This window comes from Stenella coeruleoalba, assembly GCF_951394435.1.
Source record: "Stenella coeruleoalba genome assembly, chromosome: 6".
NCBI lineage: Eukaryota > Metazoa > Chordata > Mammalia > Artiodactyla > Delphinidae > Stenella > Stenella coeruleoalba.
The window spans coordinates 52,428,398-52,448,746 of record NC_137151.1 but is presented as its reverse complement, the minus strand read 5'-3'; the positions used below and the strand labels follow the sequence as shown (position 1 = coordinate 52,448,746).

General features: G+C 37.9%; 1 protein-coding gene across 1 annotated transcript in view; it reads right to left on the bottom strand.

Moving 5' to 3' along the window:
• The window catches only part of KCNJ3 (potassium inwardly rectifying channel subfamily J member 3), a 156,776-nt gene extending 138,293 nt beyond the window's left edge, over positions 1-18,483 (bottom strand). Inside the window, exons 1-2 of the mRNA XM_079923460.1 lie at positions 17,655-18,483; positions 7,018-7,234 (exon numbers count right to left, since the gene is read on the bottom strand). Of these exons, the coding sequence (XP_079779586.1) occupies positions 7,018-7,234; positions 17,655-18,356 (919 nt within the window). The 5' untranslated portion in view covers positions 18,357-18,483. The remainder of the gene's footprint in view (positions 1-7,017; positions 7,235-17,654) is intronic.
• Positions 18,484-20,349: the final 1,866 nt, after the last annotated feature.

The following is a 20,349-nucleotide window of genomic DNA, read 5'->3' as shown; positions in this document are numbered from 1 at the left end:
TTACACCTACTATAATATGGATAATCAACAAGCATTTGTTGATCAATTTCCTATAAGAAAACAATTTATGACTCAGAAATCGAGCTTATAAAAAGAGAGCAACTCTATTAAAATCAGTTAAAAATAACAACAAACAGATCAGAAGTGTTTACTGGTATCTACTACTTTCTGCAACCTAGGATATACATTAAAAAAAAAATACAGCCTCAAAACAAAGTCCTCAGTCAATCTTGGCAGTTTACAGTTTATCTGGAGATGTAATAAAGCACATAAGAGATGAATGTGAAAAATTATACATGTATATATAAAGAAATTATTTTAATAATAGTAGACAGACTACTAGGGACAGGGTTTTTCAAAATAGTGTGCTAATTATACAAGCAATTTATGCCAGCAATAAATTGGAAGCAAAATGAGCACTAGTGACTGAGAATTCAGGAAATAAAATTCATAGCCAATAGATACCATAATTTCAACATTGCTAGTAATCAAAAAGAATAAAATAATGTCAAATAGACAAAAATGAAACCAATTATAATATCCATTGTTGGCAAGGGTATGAGGAAATAGGCACCTTCATAGCCAGTTGTCAATTGGTACCAACTTTCTGTATAACAACCCTGAAATAGATATTAAAAACCAACAGATGTATATGTCCCTTTACCTAGGAATTCCATCTTTAGGAATTTATATAAAATAGTAAAGTTGGTGGTAAATAAATTAAAACTATGGACTATAGAGTATTTATCTCATTAAAAAGGAAATGCCTAAAAATTCCAGACAGGAGATAGGTAATAAAAATTAAGATAGATACATAATTGGCATACAATAAAGCCATTAAGATGAATGGTGTAGAACTGTAATTTGACACGAAAGATGTTAAAACATATTATACAATAAAGCAAGTTATAAAACAGTACGTGTAGCATAATATAACAATATATCTGAATACAGACACCTGAAAGGTTAATGACCAATACATTAACTGTATAGTAGCTGAAAATAAGAGTAAGGTTTTTATTTTGCATATTTGTATTTTTTCTATAATAAGCATGTATTTAATAGCCCCTTCATAGTAAAACACAGTATTTTAAATAAGTGATTAAAGGAAAGCACATGGACTAAAGTGCCCAGGGAAGACTGAACAAATATGGCAGTTCTTATGCCATGTAAGAGAAGACAGAAATGCTATCCTAGGTAGTGAATCCTAGGTAGTGAAAATGGTATTATTGCAGACATGGGAATCAACAGTGAGCACGAGTGTATGGACATTACAGTAAGCAGGGCAACCTAATTGTCTCAGGAAGAAACACATGCATTTTGACTGGCAGTCATTAGGGATTTTTGAGCACAGGTATATCATGATAGTAGTGTTGTAAGCACATTCACCAGGCAAACATTCAATAGTGCACAATCTGCATGTAAGCAGATACTAAATCCATTCCTGAGACAACTACTGTGATTTAGAAGTACTATTATGTGAACTCTCAGAGGAAGAGTTGAATTACAGAGACACCACTAACAGAGAGCAGAAGCCAGGTACCTGCTCCCTTGGAGCATTTACAATTGCTCAACCTCTACCTGAAATCCCCTTCAAAGCAAAGGGATTTGTTTTACTCAAGATACTGTGCTTGGGCTTAAATGTCACCTTCTCATTGCAGCCTACTCTGACTTCCCTACACTCCCAAACCCTCTTGCCTTGCTTTACTTTTTTTCCATAGCACTTATTTTCTAACACTCTAAATGAGGCACTTCGTCATTTTGCTGTCTGATTTCCATATATGATTATAAATACCCACAAGAACAGGAATTGTGTCTTGTTAACTAATGTGTCCCCAGGGTCTAGAATACTGTTTAGCCTGTAATAGGTGCTCAACAAATATTGTGGAATGAACAACTTAATTGGGTATAAAAAAGAAAGGAAAGGGGAGGAGGCCTTCGACAAAAGAGCCATGATTAATAGGGACAAACGTTCCAGATGAGGATGTAATTTGAGGGTAAGATGATTACTTGGTATTTACACAAGTTGACTCTGAATTAAAATAGTGACATCCGAGTGGACAAATGTCCTGGAAATTGATGGCATATATAAAGCCACAGCAGGTGAGAGATTTCATAGCTTGAGATAAAAGAAATAATGAACTTGTGCATACTTTGTGGGTTCATTTTTTAAAATCGAGTATCTAGATTCAAGAAGAAAGAAGTCAAGGGCAGAGATCCAGGAAAAATTTACAAGAAGAGGGAGCCATGCAGGGTATAAGGAACACCTGGAAAATAAAAATTAGAAGAAACAGAAAAAGAGGGAGAGGGAAAATGTGGTGTCTCTGAATCCCAGAATGAACCTTGAGTATAAAGGAATAAATAACCGGATTACGTTTTTCATGAAGAAAGACCTGGACACGTTTGAGAACAAAGAGAGTCAAAGAGATTTTAGGTATTAGGTATAGTAAGTATTGGCGCTTGAGTCACAGGTAATAAACATGACGATAAAGCAGGTGCATTTGGAGAAGAATAAAGACATTTTCCTCACAGACACCAGCAAAGAAAAAGGGGATATAACCATGAGAAAAGGATAAGGAGAGTAAAAAAAATGTATACAAATTGAAGTGTCACATTCTTTTCGATAAACTAGGTGGAGAGTAGTAGGCCTAGGAAGGGATAGGACAGCTGGGACTGGGGGCATGGAAGGAGAGAAAAGGTCTAAAATAGATCCCATGGGGAGAGAGCCTGGGAGTGCAGAAAAGACAATTAAGAAGACTGCCAAATAGCAGCAGAGAGCAGATTGAAGTTTGAAAGCATCGGGTTCTAATGAGCCAAATCTGCAATGCTGTTTGCCTCTAGCAGTGTTCTCCCTCCCGGGAGAATCAGCAAAGAGAGCAACAGTTAGAGGTAACCTATGTTTAGAAATTTGCTACGTGAGCCGAGAAGCAAAGGTTATTCATGAAGAGGCAAATGTTGTGTTCCTTGTTGGAAGTGAAAGTCCAACTCATTGGAAGCAAAGAAGGCAACAATCCCTGAACGTGATCACTGAGGAGTATTTCCAAGGAAGTGGGGAAAGTAATTATTGTGAGTCCTGAGCTGGAAGCTGAAACTTTCAAGGAAATGAGAAATCTTCTAATTTTTCATCTCTCTCCTCACCACCACTACCACTCCTGCTGAGACTACAGGAAGGGAAGAAGCAAAAACTAAATGAGATCAGAAGATTCTCATCAGAGGACCGCAGCAAAGTGAGCAATTATGTGCCTGTCTTGGGGGCTGGGGACTGTGTAGGTAGTACTGTTAATAACGGAAAAGTGGTAACGGTCTAAAGTTTTATGCATTCCCTAGGCATTGGGGTCACTGGGTTTTAAATAAACTACATGCAATCCACTAGGGGAAAAAAATGTGTGTTTTATTTTGTTATATAGAGTCTGAGATTACTAAATTATTACTCTAGCATTTAAATGCAGGCTTTGCTTTTGAATCGAATCCCAGCACTCGCTGTTGACGCGATGCAATCATCTGTAGTGCAGAGGTGCACCCACACCCCACCCCTGACCTCTCAGACTTCTCCTCACCCCACTCTCCACATTGTTCACTCTGCTCTAACCACCACCACCTTCTTTTAGTTCCTGGAATCAATCAGGCTGGTTCCTGACTCAGGACCCTTGTACCAGCTGTTTCTCAGCCTCTGCTGTGTTCTCCCTCCAGACAGGCCCAGGAGGTCCTTCTTGACAGGCAGGTCTCTGCTTAGGTGTCACCTTCTCAGAGAGACCTTTCCTAACCGTCAACCTAACCCTGGGATGCACTCTTTTTTCCATAACCTTGTTTTGTTTTGGTTTTTATTCCTGACACATTACTATGTGATAATACCTTGCTTATTTATTTTTTTGTTTTGTTTCGCAGTCTTCCTCCTCCAGTTAGAATATAACTTTCATAAGGAAAGGGATTCTGCCTGTCTTGGTCACCACTATATTGCCAGTATTTCAAATATTTCCAAGCACACAGCATACATTCAGTTATTTGTCTAGTGAATGAATGAATGATTTAAAAACTTGGTGTTTTAATGTTAAATATGATGGAAAGTTACATTGTTAACATTTAGTCACAAGCCTGTATAACAAAAAACACTGGAGCCAAAATAGTATTATTGATGTCTCAAAACATCACAAAAGATCATATTTGTCTTATTCCAAGCAATAAATATTGTGAGAAAGTATTGTGAATGGGAGGATAAAGGAGGAAACATCCTGAAAAATGAATCTAAATAAATCTCAGTATAACTTTAAATGATCATATGGACATAAGAATGTTTATGTTATTTTTACCAGACTCAGGGAGGTCTGAAAATATAGACAGATTTTTCAGAGTTTGAATAATGTGTGATTTAATCAGTTAGGGCATATACACAAACAAAATGTCAGATACATTTTCCACAAAATAAATTCTAAAAATTATTCATAATGTTTTTGCTGTTATTCTTGCTATACTAAATCTAGAAAACAGGCTTAGTTAAGAGGTTAAGAGGAGGCAGGCTTTAATCTTTTCTCCATAAAAGGCAATCTCTAAATAAGAAATTCAGTCTCCAGTCAAGTTTTCACATTTTCTGTGGAAAGTAGTCTCTGCCAGTTCATAATTAAAAAAAAAAAAAAAAGGGAGAGGGCAGAAAATGGTAAAATGAAATCTACAGTCCTAATGAATAATTTAATGTTACAAAACTCCAAATGACTTTATGTAGAATATCATTTACTAACCATGATCCTCTGAAATCTGATGAAGACACATCAATTAAGTCAAGAATACATAGGTGTATTTTAAAAACAACCTGATTCAATATTCCCTTAAGATGCCTATGTAGAAGTCAAAAATCAACAAAATATATAATGAATAAGGAAGCCTCAGACAAATCCAAATTGAGAGACATTCTACAAAATACCTGGCCTGTACTCTTCAAGTACATCAAGGTCAAGAACACAAAGTAAGGTTGAGGAACTATTTCATCATGAGACTGAGAAGACAAGTAAACAAGTGAGGGCATAATCCTAAAACTGATGTTGAACCAGGAAAAAAGGGCTATGATGGAAATTACTGAGAATACAAGTAAACAAATGAGGGCATAATCCTTAAATTGATGAGCCAGGGAAAAAGGGCTATGATGGAAACTACTAGGACAACTGATAAAATGAGAAGGTAGACTATGAGCTAAATAATAGTACTGTATCATTGTTTAATATCCTGATTTTTTTCTTAATTGCACTGTGATTTTGTAGAAAAATGTTCTCATTCTTAAGAAATACACACTAACCAGAGATAAGTAGGAAAAATGGTTGGATGGATGGATGGATGGATAGATAGATAGATAGATAGATAGATAGAACTAGTGAAAGATTTCTAAGACTGTCAAGTGAAACAGAAACTTTACTCATGACAGTGATTAGAATAATAATAAGCAATTAATAAACTATAACCAGCTGTGTCAAAGATAGAACCATATGCTTTAAAAATAAATCAGTAAAAAATCTGCTGTTTAAGCTCTAACAATGTATTTTTACTTCAATAAACGAGACAAATAAAAACTAAAATTTAAATGTAAAGATTTCTTGAACTAGAAGCCTTTATAAATTGGTTTCATTATTTATCAATATATGATATTTTAGAAATATACTATGACATCAATTCAATTTTAAGTTCAAAAACTGGAGAATTTAAACCATGAAATTGTCCACAGAAATCAAATCCCAGATATAGATTGATGAATTAAGTCTTTACTCACTGTTCTCAAAAACCTTAAATTTAAACTGAAGCACTAATGATAATAAAATAATAGTAATACAACAGGTCGCTTCAAAGTGATTATTATATCATTCTCCTTTTAGAGAGATGAGAAAAAAAGTTTACGGAGATTAAGTATCTTGCCCAAATTTCAAATCGGTGTTATGTAACAGATGTATAAGATTACAGTGGCTTGCCTCCCCCTGCCCCTTGGACAAAGCTTTATATCAAGATGGGAGATTCTTTCATTATGTAAGGCTTGATATAAGGCTTGACTGTATCTATGCTATTGCCGATGTTACTTTCAATGCTATAGTTTATACATAATAACTAGCACTTTAAGATTATTAGAATGATATTGGTAGAAAAAAATTAAAAGCTAAATTATTTCTTGCTCTCTCACTACTTGTAGCAAGGGTAAAACTCAAGATAGATAGATATAATTATGTAAATATTCCATTATTAGTCTCAAGCATCCAGCAGGTTCCAAACCAACTGGCAATGCTTAGGCCCCAAATAATATACTCTGATTTATTGTTTCTTTCCTTTGCCAACCTTATTCTCCTCAGACAGTAGCAAACTGTGGGTATTGCAGCATAGCAACGCTATATCACATCTTAAGAAGTAACATACAGCACATAGCTATACCAAAGCCGAAAAGGAAAATTTCTTTTCAAAAAATTTTTGGTCAAGGTTCAGCTGGGGAAATCTACTGACCCACTTTGAAATTAAAATGTTACTTTAGTGTGGTTCGCGCCCACCCGCGGGCGCGCGCGCGCACACACACACACACACACACGGAATTTTCCACTGAGGTTGCATATAGTAGCATATTAAAGCTCTGTCAATGACACCCGAATCACCATCCCTAAGGCAAGAATACGCATGCTGAGTTCAGGTTGCTCACTAATTACCCTGAATTTATTTTAACCTTAAATCTTCTAAAAAATATATGATTATAGGAAATCCAAGTCTGCAGTTAAACTAGAACATCATAATCATTTCTAGGAGTCATCTCAGTTTCCTTTTCTTTCTTTTTTTGCAGTAAGTATTTCTGAGTTAACATTACAAATGCAATCATCACAACAGTAAATCTTCATTTTCAAAGCAGTATCAACTTAATGTTACAAAGAAATAACAGACAAGTCATTACTTTCATTATTGCGAGCTGAGACGTTTAGCCCAAACCATGATAGGTATTGTGCATATAATATAATGTTATTATGGAATAAAGAAACGTCATGATATATCTATGTTTTTACTCACCAGTTGTTTCCACAATGCCTTCTAGGATGACGACAATCTCGAACTGTTCAGTTTGCATGCTTCGCTGGGATAGGTCATAAAAGGGGCTTTTGGCATCAATCACGTGGCAAATCGTGAGGGGGGAAACAAGAAAAAGTTGATCTGCCCCTGTACTAAAACCTACATCCAGTTCAAGTTGATCAAGGGGAAGGAACTCACCCTCAGGTGTCTGCCGAGACTAGACAAGCACACAGAAAAAGAGAAGAAATCACCACTTGTACTGAAATTTGCAAGGCAGCCCAACAGTAATTTACATCATTGCCAACATTCTGCACTATCAATCATCTGCAACAAAATCCAAACAAATCATTATGCAGCTATGTTCTAGCAAATGGGCCGAAATCCCACATAGCTCATGCGGAACATACATGCATTATTTATAATACACGACTTACTATAATTACCAGTCCCTAACTCATGAGCTTTGGAGAAATGCCTGGTCCAACAATGGCTGTTAACACAAACTGTGGAACTAAGTGTATATGTGCTACTGCTTGACATAAATCACTAAATGATAATGCACTACACGCCAGATGTTTTTTCCTCCCAAAGCAAATAAGTAGGCAATTCTTACGGAGTTTGTTAAAGCTAAAAAAGGTTGATCATAATTTAAAAACAGATTTATTGCATTATTACAAAGCAAACATAATAATTTATTTTTCCAGGACCTTTGAAAAGTAACAAATAGATAGAAACTAGAATAGAATAGTGAAGATGTTATCATATTGAATAATGTTATGTACACAACAGCTCACATAATAAAAATAAAGGCAGATGCTGTTAACTAGTGGCTTTCGAACTACTAGTAATAAACTGCATTAAAGTTATTTCTCTATTTATTTTATAAATTGTAAAATTAGTCAAACTTTGTGCTCAACTGAATTTCTTTAAATCAAAATGCAGTTTAAAAACTCTGTATTAGACAAACTTGTAGTTTACTAAAACTTTCACATGGCAGTGGCACTCAGTATCAGTATAAATCACTGTAAAGCTTAATTCAACAAACTGCTTGCATGCTAAAAAAAATTAAATACGATTATTAACAATTAGCAAACCATGAAAATAAACTTATCTTTCTTTTCTATTCATTTTTCATATATGTTGCTTATAAGGATCATGATAAGCAAATATTTATATGATGATGTTGATAAAATAAAAGCTGGGTTAAAAAAATCAGGGTGGAGGGAGGCTTGCTGCTGGTTGAATGGGGTTTGGAAGAATCCAATATATTTTAAGAGACTCTTTGCAAAGCAAATTTAATAAACAAAACAGACTCTGCAACACTGGTCTGTCCAATGAATCGGTAGACTGAAGACAAAATCCTTACTTTCAGAGTTCCCGGAAAGACACTGGCTTTGTAAACGAGCCTGAAAATACTGAAAAATATGGTTTAGTAAGCTGTTCTCCACAGCAAAACAAAACCAGGAGTTCCAAGTTGGTGGCAAATTGTTACCGCAGCAATTGCAGAGTCTCAAAAGCAGAACTAGTCAATTAGAGAGGCTACTTTGTAATTAGTGATACTCAGGAGTTTTATTTGTGTAGAAAAAAAGTCCAATGAAAATATTGAGACTATTTTTCTTCTCTGCCTTATGACTAGTTGATTAAAAATTTAAAAAGAAGAAGAAAATGATTACTGACAAGAAAAAAAAAAAACATGGAAAAACCTGATGGTGCAAAAATAAAAACAGCAGCTCTAACAACCAATGTTGGAGAAAACTAGTCATTTCTAAGCCAGTAGAATTCATTTAGCTTTCTATATATATTCTCAAATTGGTAAAATACAGATGAGACCAGCATCTTTGCAAATACACAGTTGTATAACATGTATTGATTAATGTAACAAAATAAAAGTCAAACACAAAACAAAAATAAATAAAAACAAAAAATCCTGGGTCATTGTTCTCTCACCTACTAAGAAACAGGTGCTATATAAACACAAGGTGGTATTCTGACATTTATAATTAATGATCAGAATTTGGGTCATTTTACCAACTATTCTAAGCTCTGCTTTTTCTGCATGAAATAAAAATATTCACAAACATAATTTTTAAACTCAGTTTCCCATTTATTTTAAAATAATTTCCCCCAAAGAAGATATATTTTTCTAATTTTTATATACGTACGCCAAGGCTAAAATTCATCTCCCTTACTTATATATTTGTTATTTATACTTGCACCTCATTCTTAGAGTAGCCATTAGCTTCTATATTCTCTGCTCATTCAATAACCCATGAAAAAGAAGTGGCCTAGAAACAGATAGGCTATCAGGAGAATGCCAACCTAGAATAAGAAATATTTTATTTTTAGCAAAGCAGTTAATTCATATGTAGGTAATTGAGACTTAAATATGCATGAATCTGTTCCATTAACGTCCATAACGTTCCAGATTCCACGTTATCTTTCGATTTTAAAAATGTGTTCCATATACTCAAAATTATGCCTATACCCCTTCCCAAATGCTTTATATCCTATCCAAGTCTTGGCAGAAACAAAGTTGACAACTGCACCTATTTTGTGATACTATGGGGAAAATAATACTTCATTTCTTTGAAAGATGTTTTCCACACTTACATCTTTTTTCCGATAAGTGAAATTCCCTACTTATTCACTAAAAATTATTTTCCAGTGGATAAATTTAATCTTACTTTAAATGACACTGAGGTACTACATACATCCACAATTTTATCTTTCACGTCTTCTTCCTTTTTGTTAGGCCAACAGATATTTCAACTATCAATATGCTTACCTCCCTGATTTTTGTTTGTTTCTCTGACTCTGTAATAGACTGGGAAGCCTATTACTCACTGTGAATTAAAGAGAAAGCTTTTCTGTTTAGAGGAAGAAAGGGTGTTTGGCAGGTGCCTGGAGCACTGGAATTGTTTGAAGTCTGAGCTCCTGGGCAGAGCAAGGTTATCTTATCAATACTCAGGCAAATAGGATGTCCCAGAACCTGACATATCTCTACCAAATACATTTGCAGAAGCATGCACATTCTACTCTAGGTTTACAAGGAATTCTAATCTAGGCTTTTCTAATTCTGGGGCAATTCCAGAGATTTTTCTGGAGCAAGGGGGGAAAAGAAGCATATGTAAGTTATACTCTCTCAACTGGTATAAGTGGAGTTAGAGAACTTTTGTTCAAGGAACTGTAACACATACATAAAAGATACAAAGGAAAAAGAGGAGTTATGGATGTGCCTTTATAAAATTAAACTGTGATCTGTACCTTGAGTATGTAATAAATCAGTAGCAATGATATTTCATCCATTTCTAGTTCTCTTATTTAGATACCAATTACCATATTTCACCCAGAAATTTTGATAATAGGCATAAAAAATGTAGGTAAAAACCAATTTAACCTTTATTTATTATGTCATCTTAAGAATTATGATAAAAGAAGAAATCTTTCATTAGTAGAGCAGTTTGTCCCTGGTCTACATTATCTCCTCTTGTTCTATAAGCCTCCTAATTCCAAAAGGGAACACAGAACCATGACCTTTTCCTGGATAATATGTAAATAGATACAGTCGAGATCAACAACAATTCTAAACAATTGCTTAAGGTGAAGAGTGCTACAATAAATTATTAAAATTTCTAAGGTTGACTTTACTTGATGAAATAATCATTTAAAATCTTGAAACTATTGAATAAATAAGTGGGGAAAAGGTGGAAGGGAAAACAGTTCATGGAAAATTGGTAATTCTTAAAAATTTAGAACATAATTTGAAAACACTAGCACTTGAGAATAACTTAACATACAACTTTTATTATCAATTGTATGAAATATTTTGGGGAAGGAAATAAAGATTTTTCTGCCATTTTAAAGACTTTCTGGTTGGTTGCATTATAGGAAATTCTGAGAGTTAAGACAAAACTCAAGGAACTCTAAGGCATAAAGTTTGTTTAAATTTAGTGTCCAAAAACATTATAAGTAGAACCTCCTGGATTTTTTGAAATGATTGTGTGCAATTTAGATTTTGGCAATAATTTCTAAGTTATTCTTTGTAATAAAAATATTGCTATTGAAATGTAGTATTTCTATTACACACACTTTAATTATATGCCACATGGATATATGTCTAGAACTTAAGGTTTGTGCCTCATTTTATAGTTACATGTACTAATTTCAAAGAAGCAGCTAATGTCAAATGACTTTGAACTCCCTGAGAGTCCAAAAAGGCCTGCAAGATAATAAATTACAACTTCTGACTACAGGTGGAAAGGGAATCAAAAGTCACAGATGCCTAGAAGGGATTATTATCATCATGTACTTTACAGACAGACAGCTTTCTTATTACAAATAAAGGACTGTAGCGTATGTATCCAAAGACAAAGACACACACACACACACACACACACACACACACACACACACACCCCGCTCTGGATACACATTTAGAACTGCCCTTGGCATAAGGAGATCCACATTTCGCCATCCTCCTTCTGGGATATTTGTGATCAGTTGCCCACATTCATTCAGCAGGGACACACTTCACCAATACAATCAATCTCTTTGCTGCCTTTCTCCCATCTCTCCAACCCATTATTGTGTTCTAATTATAGCCATTGTGCTCTTTCCTAGCTCGAAGGGAAGCTAGGGGAATTTAAAAAAAAAAAAAATTTAATCTCTAACATCTGACTCTTGAGATGTACTTCTATAATATTCTAAGGCTTGATCCACCCCCCCCCCCCACCACCACCACTTTTCACACGTACCTACTGGAAAAGGTAATGAGGGCCAGTGGTCCAGAAAGGAAAACATAGTTGAAGACAGAGAGGGCAGCCCTTCTTGCCTACCACCTCCCCACCATTTTATCTGTAATGTCACTTCTCCTCTTTAAATGTGCAGTGTGTGTGTGTGTTGAATATATGCTGAAGTCAGAAATAAAATTACATGCAATGAGGTCAGAGTACTACATGGAATCTAAAATTTGGAAATGAGCCAAAAGCAGGTACCAGTATAAAGAACAACAATGCCTTGTGACTCAAAGCATTTCTGGCAATGATTTTGGGACTCAGACCAAAATTAAAGTCAGGTAGAAGAAAGTGTGGACCTAGAATTTCATCTGGACTGTCTACAGTTGTACATTTCTTTTGACTTCTTATAAATTTATTTATTTTATTTATTTATTTTTGGCTGCTTTGGGTCTTCGTTGCTGTGCACGGGCTTTCTCTAGTTGCGGCGAGCGGGGGCTACTCCTCGGTGCGGTGCATGGACTTCTCGTTGCAGTGGCTTCTCTTGTTGCAGAGCATGAGCTCTAGACACGCAGGCTTCAGTAGTTGTGGCACGCAGGCTCAGTAATTGTGGCTCATGGGCTCTAGAGTGCAGGCTCAGTAGTTGTGGTGCATGGGCTTAGTTGCTCTACGGCATGTGGGATCGTCCTGGACCAGGGCTTGAACCTGTGTCCCCTGCATTGGCAAGAGGATTCTTAACCACTGCGCCACCAGGGAACTCCCCTCTTTTGACTCCTTAAGTTTGAAATTCCATCAATACACAGGTGGAAAAAAATATGACCAAGATCAAGGCTAAAATAAAGATTTTTAATGCTAAGCCAATTATCCCATAAAAATATGTTCACTTTTATGAAAAGAAAGTAACTTATAGATGGAATGTAATTTATCCTGTAATAAATTTTGTGAGGCTTCTATACTATTTAAATGAAAGAACAGCTTTATAATTCCTTGAGGACTTTTTATGGAATTTATAATAATAACTGTGGACAGGATTTGTAACCCTACTTGCACATTCCCCTCCTACTCAGCAAACAAACACCCTCAAATCCATCAAGTGCTTTTTCCTGCTTCTCTTCATCATTTGTTCTTACCTACTACTGTTTATTTTTGGGTCTTTATGTCCCTATTTCTGTTCACACTGTATTCCCCTGAGCACAAGCCACCCTGTCCTTTTCAGGAACCATATTAAAAATAAAAAAACAAACAAAACAACATATTACTACTATTTAAAAGAAGAATAGTAATTATAGTCTTTAAAAAGAACCCAAGTTCTATACCTATTACAGAATTACTGTACTTGTGTCAGAGAAGGCAAAGCTAGACTCCATAGAAACTGTACTTTCTTTTTTAAAGACATAATAAACCCACCTAAAAACACTCACTGACCATTATAAGATCTAGCCCCAAGAGTTCTGGGGTACTCAGTCTTAGACTCCTTGAATCTTTTTACTAACCACTTGTACGATGTTCAGAAGAAAAGTTTTTTAATAGATATTCACTTGTGAATTAATTTTTTAAAGGAGATAACTAATGATCTCAAGATTAAAACTAAAGTGCAAATTGACCAAGACCAATTGGAGAAAAGAGTCAGTCATACAGAATAGGGTCATATAGAGTCAAAACCATAATTGCATTAAAGTGCAAGGTATGGAATGAAGGCAAACTAATAAATATATGAAAAAAATCAGGAATCAAGTGGTCCAGGAATCACTGCGGTTAAAAGATTAACAAAATATTAAGATATATGAAAAAAATGATGAGCTTGTTAGTTTTGCAGATGCAATTTTGTTTTTTATTGCATCTGCACTGGATCACATTCATATGAGGAAACTAGATAGCATTCAATTCTGAGTATCCATATAAATGGAGAATAGAAAAGATGAGTATAAAAATAATGTATGTGATATATTAGAAGATAACTGGGCATCATTACCTTTCATTAGGTGAAAGTTAAGGGTTGCATAGCTGACATCCTAGGAAAGGAAGATGATGACTATATGCCATGAATAAAAATATGAAGATATAAAATTATACTTCCATAAGAAAAATTTAACCTTACCTCTTAATTTCAAAATATATGTCTAACAATAACTGATTTTATGTTTACTTTATGTAAATAAGGTTTGACTGAGTGTCTACATATATATATACACACACATATGTATACATGTAACTGGGATGGTTTTTGGATAATAAGTGTGCAAATTCTTGAATAATGCATCAAAAAGTTTAAATCTTTCCCTAATAAGATGGAAGTCTAGGCCAGTCAACCATTAGTATTAGATTTGTAGGAGAGAGTGAGATTTCCAAATCCTTTAAACCCAACACTGAATTACAGGGTCCAATGTATCAACCATTAGTCTCAACTCCTTAATCCAAGCATTTTTATTAAAATTTTAAACTGGATGTCATATTAACTTAACATGACCTTGCTATTCATTAGTTCCTATATTTTAGGTTAAAAAAATTAAATTCAAATAAAACGTCTTCATGGGGATGAAAAGAGGAAAAGAGAAAGAACATTCATCTTAAAAGAGCTTTCTAGAGCTATATTCATAATAACATTATAAATTTTAAAGAATAACTTCCAATTATATTCTTAAATTTTTATTTAATCTGCTTTCTTTTTTCTAAGTTAAAAAGGACTGATTGATCCAAGCATAAAGTTGGAAGATCTATAATTAAATATTGAAATAAATTTCAGTATTTGCAAGCTTGGAAGATGGGAATAGAGTTGAAATAAAATTTGCTTTCATATAAGTTAACAACAATTAAAAATTAGAGAAGTTATAAGAGAAAAACTTCCATCAAGACACAGAATTCAAAAAAAAAAAAATGCACAGAAAACTTCACAGTAGCCAGGATTAGAAAGTCATATGCATGTTCTTATTTTTCTATTCTTTACAAGAATAGAAGTGCTTTAAATCATCAAATATAATTCTTATAGTAATACTGATAAATAAGCTTTTAGTCAGCAAATAAGAAAACAGCAATAGAAAAATATAAATGAAATTAAATTAGGTAATAGGAAGAACTCATATAGACTGTAATTACTATTATTAAATATTATGGTTTTGTTGCCTTAAAATTCTATGTATTTCTCTGTATTAAAGATACATAAATTTTACATTTAAAATGTCAAACATGAGTTAAGAGAAGAAACTGAATATGTGTAATAATATTTAGTAAGGATGTATAAGACCAATATCAAAATATTACTACTTTAAGATCTTGGTATAGCTTCTCTTTAAAAATATAACTGGCTGTTTTGGATCACTTCATCTCAGTCCCTAAAAGAAAATGAGAGTCACTTATTAAAGGCAAATCTTCCCTCTGATTTTGCCGAATGTTATTAGTTTCCTAATAAAACATGGCTCCTTTTAAATGAAGTCTAAGGAAATGACAAGAGCTATGAGAATTCATTTTAATCACCATGGCTACAGGACAAATCAACTTCAAGCAAACTACAGTAACTGGTTGGATGAAGAGCTGCCACTGATCAACCCTCTCCCCTCACAAAAAAAGCAGGACAGAATTTCACCATAATTTTGTTTAAATATAAATTGACTCCACATGCCAATTATTTTTACTTTTAGCACTGACATCTTCCCAACAAATCAAAAGTAAAAAATTTTATAAGAACATTATACATATTGCTTTAATTAGATGTTTTTATCACCTTGTGTTAATATAGCACCTTGCTCCAAGTTTGCCAACAGTAGAAATCTTTTTTTTTGTTTGATCAGGACACTCCTTGTGGTATATGTGATACTTGCATAAAAATCACTATCAGTGTCCTGAACCACTGTAGACACTGGGTGCTTCAGATTCACTACAACTTTGTAAAAAAACAAAAACAAAAACAAGAACCTACTGTGTAGATTAATTCTAATTATTTCTGATTTTGTTAAAATAAAATTTGATAGTCTAAAAACATCTAAATATGTTTCCTCAAAAAGATATTTGTTTTAATAAACGTATTTATATGTTTGAAAAACTAGAGAACAGCAATAACTGACCTTTAAAGTCTAATTTTAAGTTTCCAATACACCAATCAAGATGATAAACTACTCTTCAGTAACAATCTCAAAGTGACACATGAACATGGATTCCACGACAGAGACTTTTGCACTACATTTACAAAGTGTTGCTGGTAGGCCTAACCTAAAAAGAGAGTTATATATCTTGTTCTATTCATAGAAATAGGCACATACAACAAACACCCCTGCAACAAACATGTCTACAACATGTTTAGCCTGATCCAAACAACTCAGTTCAAATGTGGTCCATAGCATGATACTAAGTTAAATTAAAAAAAAATTACATGCAGCCCATTGGAGTTAATTATAAAGAATATGATCTACTCAAATTATGTATTCACCATTATCTTAATTAACATATACAGCAGAACCAGGTTGAAAATTTTCCAGTAAGCTATACACAATTAGTTTGTTTACTGTCTGTAGCATAGTAAATATGCATATGATGTGGAGTGACAGGACAACTGAGCTGCTTTAAGTCCAACACTATACTGAGCAAGATGGTCAAGAATAATTAGGGTAAGACCTTGTAAATGAGTAATGAAAATGACACAAGAGACAAATTTTTTTTAAAGCACATTGGACCACTTTTAACTACCATATAAACTGAGGCTGTGTAAAACGATAGAGGACCTGTAGAGTAAAATTGAAATCTCAAAGGCAAAATCTCAACTTAAATATTTCAGGTTTTCATTTTATTAATGCTAAGTTCTGAATGGGGCTATGGTTCTTCCATGCAATCTCAGATAAATTTTTAAGACTGTATTGAGGTCATCTTTTCAATTTATGAACATTTGAAAACTAAGGCAAATCCCTCAAAAAGATGGATTGTAAAGAACACATAGAGAACTGGGCTCATATCCCTCATTCCTAGACTCTAATTGGATGAGTGATTAGAGTGGGCTTCTCTTCTTGTTTGTAGTGGTGCCCTCTAACGACTAGATGGACCTTGCTTTAATAATCACTCCATGAGCAATTTCTTTTAGCATTTACACTGCTGATGGTAGGAAGCAATCTTATTTAATGGATGCTGAAAAGCTTCAAGTGAAATCTGTAATTGACAAAGGCTTCATACAAACCGGCAATTAAGAATAAAATTAATAAGAGACTCTACAGGAAAAGCACTCACGCTTTCACAGAATATTTCTCTAGGAAAATATTTGGTAAAAATAAAACTTGAAAACAACCAGGTGTTGTTTTTCCACTTTATAAACTGCTTCTCTGGTCTGTGTACTTGTTAAAAAAGATGACCACAGATAGAGTTAGAATAAATGTTCTTGGGTCTGAAGGAATAATCCACCTGCTAAATACTACTAGGGGGAAAAAAAGAAATTAAAAAAAAAAGAAAGAAAAGCCCTAAGTGAAAATTAAAGCAATTTCAGCACCTTTTTCTTCAAACTAAAAGCTGTTCAGTTTTAATACTTCAAGTTTACTGGAGTAGCCTATTGACAACAACTCAAAAGCTCTCCAAAGAGCAAAGCAGCAAGGGTAGGAAGGAGAATAGGGCACTCGTGTACCTCAGCGGTCCAGGAGCCAACACCACTCCGCTGGCGTTACTAGTCCAGAAAGTGACACAAATACATCCGACGAATATAAATAAGAATAAAATAAAATAAATAAGAGCACGAGAGTGGGTGGGAAAAGAACAGAACTGTCAGTTGTACTCTCTTTGCCCAGTCCTCCACGCCCTCCCCAGCTCCCAAACAAGGAAGTTTACCTGTGGCTTTAGGCAAGCCTAGGAGCCTGAGGGTGGCTCTCAGGTGAGTTAATTCCCAGGTTTGAGGGCTGGCGGTCGCCAGGTGGGGAGGGGGCGGGTAGCACTTACTTTGAGCAGCTTACAGCGTATCTGCGCGGAGACCATATGGCTGTTGCGCAGGTTGCCCACTCGGAACATGAGCGTGAGTTTTCCGTCCCTCATAGAGATCACCGCGTGCTCGCTAAACATCAGGGTCTCCGCGCGCTTCTTGGGCTGGGACATCTTGATGAACATGCAGCCTATGAGGAAGGCGTCCACGATGGAGCCGAGAATGGACTGGAAGAGGAAGAGGATGATGCCCTCGGGGCACTTGTCGGTGATGTAGCGGTAGCCATAGCCGATGGTGGCCTCGGTCTCGATGAAGAAGAGGAAGGCCGAAGGGAAGTTATAGACGTTGGCCACGCAGGGCGTGTAGTTGCCGACGTGGGCTTTGTTCAGGTCGCCCCGAGTGTAGGCAATCACCCACCACATGGACGCCATGAAGAGCCAGGCCACGGTGTAGGTGAGAATGAAGATGAAGAGGTTCCAGCGCCACTTGAGGTCCACCAGGGTGGTGAAGAGGTCCGAGAGGTAGCGGCTCGTCTCACTGCCCAGGTTGCCGTGCTGGACATTGCACCGGCCGTTCTTGTCCACGAACCGCTGTCGCTTCTTCTTGGGCACAAGCTGCTGCTGCGGGCCCTGGCCCGGCCCCTGGGGCTGCAAGCCCGAGCCGCTGGACGAGGTGGTCACTACCTGGTAATCGTCCCCAAATTTCCTTCGGAGTGCAGACATAATACGGAGGGGCGAGCCAGATTCAAACGCGAAGCGAAGGCGCAGGAGCCGAGCGCTGCAAACCAGCACCAATGAGGAGGTGGGAGCGGGAGAGAAAGGGGGGACGAACGCCTGCGTGCCCGGGGCGGGGGGCGCACCCGGCAGGTAGCTGCGGTCTCTGCCCCCCGCAGACGCCTCTCCTCCCCTGGGACGGAGGCTTTCTCTCCACGCTGAGTCTTAAAACAAAAAAAGTGTTCTCCCACACTCAAGGCAGGAGGGCTGCAAGGACCAGGAACCCGAGCGCAAATGTGCCCCCAAGCTTTTCGAGGCCTCTCTTTTCTTCCCTCACCACCGGCATCCCGGGGGCCCCCTCTTGCCTTCCCACAGCCCTCCTGACTCTCCTGCAGCGCTCCCAAACTGACAGTTTTAAGACTGATGGCCAACTCGCCGGGCTGCCGAAGCGGCGCTACCTGCTCGGACCAGACCCTCCCCCCCTCCCCGCCGCTTCCCGATCGCCCGCCCTGCGGGACGGCTCCCGGCTCCCTCCGGCGCTCCCGCCTCCTATCTTTTGGCCCAAATCCCGCCCAAAGGCATGTCTGCCGGGCACGGGTACAGCAGCCCCTACCCACGCCCTCCGGGCTCAGAGTCCCCGCTCCGGACTCCGGAGACGCGTCCGCCTGCCGTCCGCGGGCCGCTGAGTTTCCGCGGGCGCCACCGGGGCCCTCAGGCCGCCCCCGAGCGCTGCAGAGACGCGGCGGTGCGCTAAAGCCGAGCACTCACCCAAGGCGAGAGCGCAGGAGGCGGCGCGGCCGGCGGCAGCGGCACCCTGGCCTCGCACTCTGCCCTGAAGGCGGTTTTCCTCGCCCCTACTTTTCCTGGGGCACCACGACGGGCGCCAACGCCGGTCCCCCAAGCTCCGCACCTTCCTGAGGGCACCGCGCTGCCCCCCACCAGAAGGATCCTGGCGCGCCGGGCACAGAACGACTTGGGAGCGGGACTCGGGGGTTCCTTGGCGCCGTGCTCTCCCAGCAGGCGACAACGGTGCAGCTGTAGGGGGTTTGAGCCTCGGGATGCGGGTCAGACTCTCAGGTGAAATACCAGCTCCGCTCCAGCTTTTCCTCTGCTTCACGGTTCCTGCCTTGTCCTCTCCCCTCCTCGGTCCCCCGCTCCCTGTCCGCGTCTCTGTGGCCCCGGTTAGATGAAGCGAGGCTCGAGCAGGGGGCGGCGGGAGAGCGGTGTGTGTGTTGGTGCTTGTGATCCGCTGCAGAGCCGCGCTAGCCCCGCCTGTCCCTGCCTTCCTCCACTGTTTCACCAGCCTGAATTGCACCTCCGCGCCTCAGTTGAGCCTGCAGTGTCTGGCAGCTCAGGAAAAAGCGAGCCCCTCCAATGAGAAGAGACTCTAAATCTGCTCCCAAAGGAACTCTCCTTCCTCGCCCCCCTGCCTCAGGCAGAAAGCCCCCAGCAAGCAGCAAATGTGCTCTTTGAAAGGAGAGAAGTACGATATGCCTCTCTAACTAGGGCTCTCGTGTAAACGGATGCCTGGGTTTGAGGATGCATCATAAACAGGGATCCCGACTGGCTTCGAGATAAGCCTGTTCAGAACTCAGAGTTGCAAGTAGCAGAGGGGGCTCAAGATGGGAACAGAAAGGAGGGGAGGCACTCCTAGGAAAGCTCACGGTCCTCCCTGAAAATGGCTATTGGAAAGACTTGGAATGTCCGGAGTTAATGTGTGGCTGTAATTGAGGGAACAAGGCTGGATTGTAATGGCCCAGGCCTGGCAGTTAACTTAATGGAGGGGCAAAGTGCAGAAACAGCTAATACAGTGCCCATGCATAAACATCAGTGTATTTACCACATTTCATGTTTGTTCTAAGATGCTATGGTCTCTTATGGAATATTCCATTCAGTCCAAACACATAAAATTGAATTTGTTGGAAAATTATCAAATCATGGGGTTATGAAAGCAAGGGGCTGCTGCAGGACTCCCAAGCAAAGGAAAATAAGCACATAATCA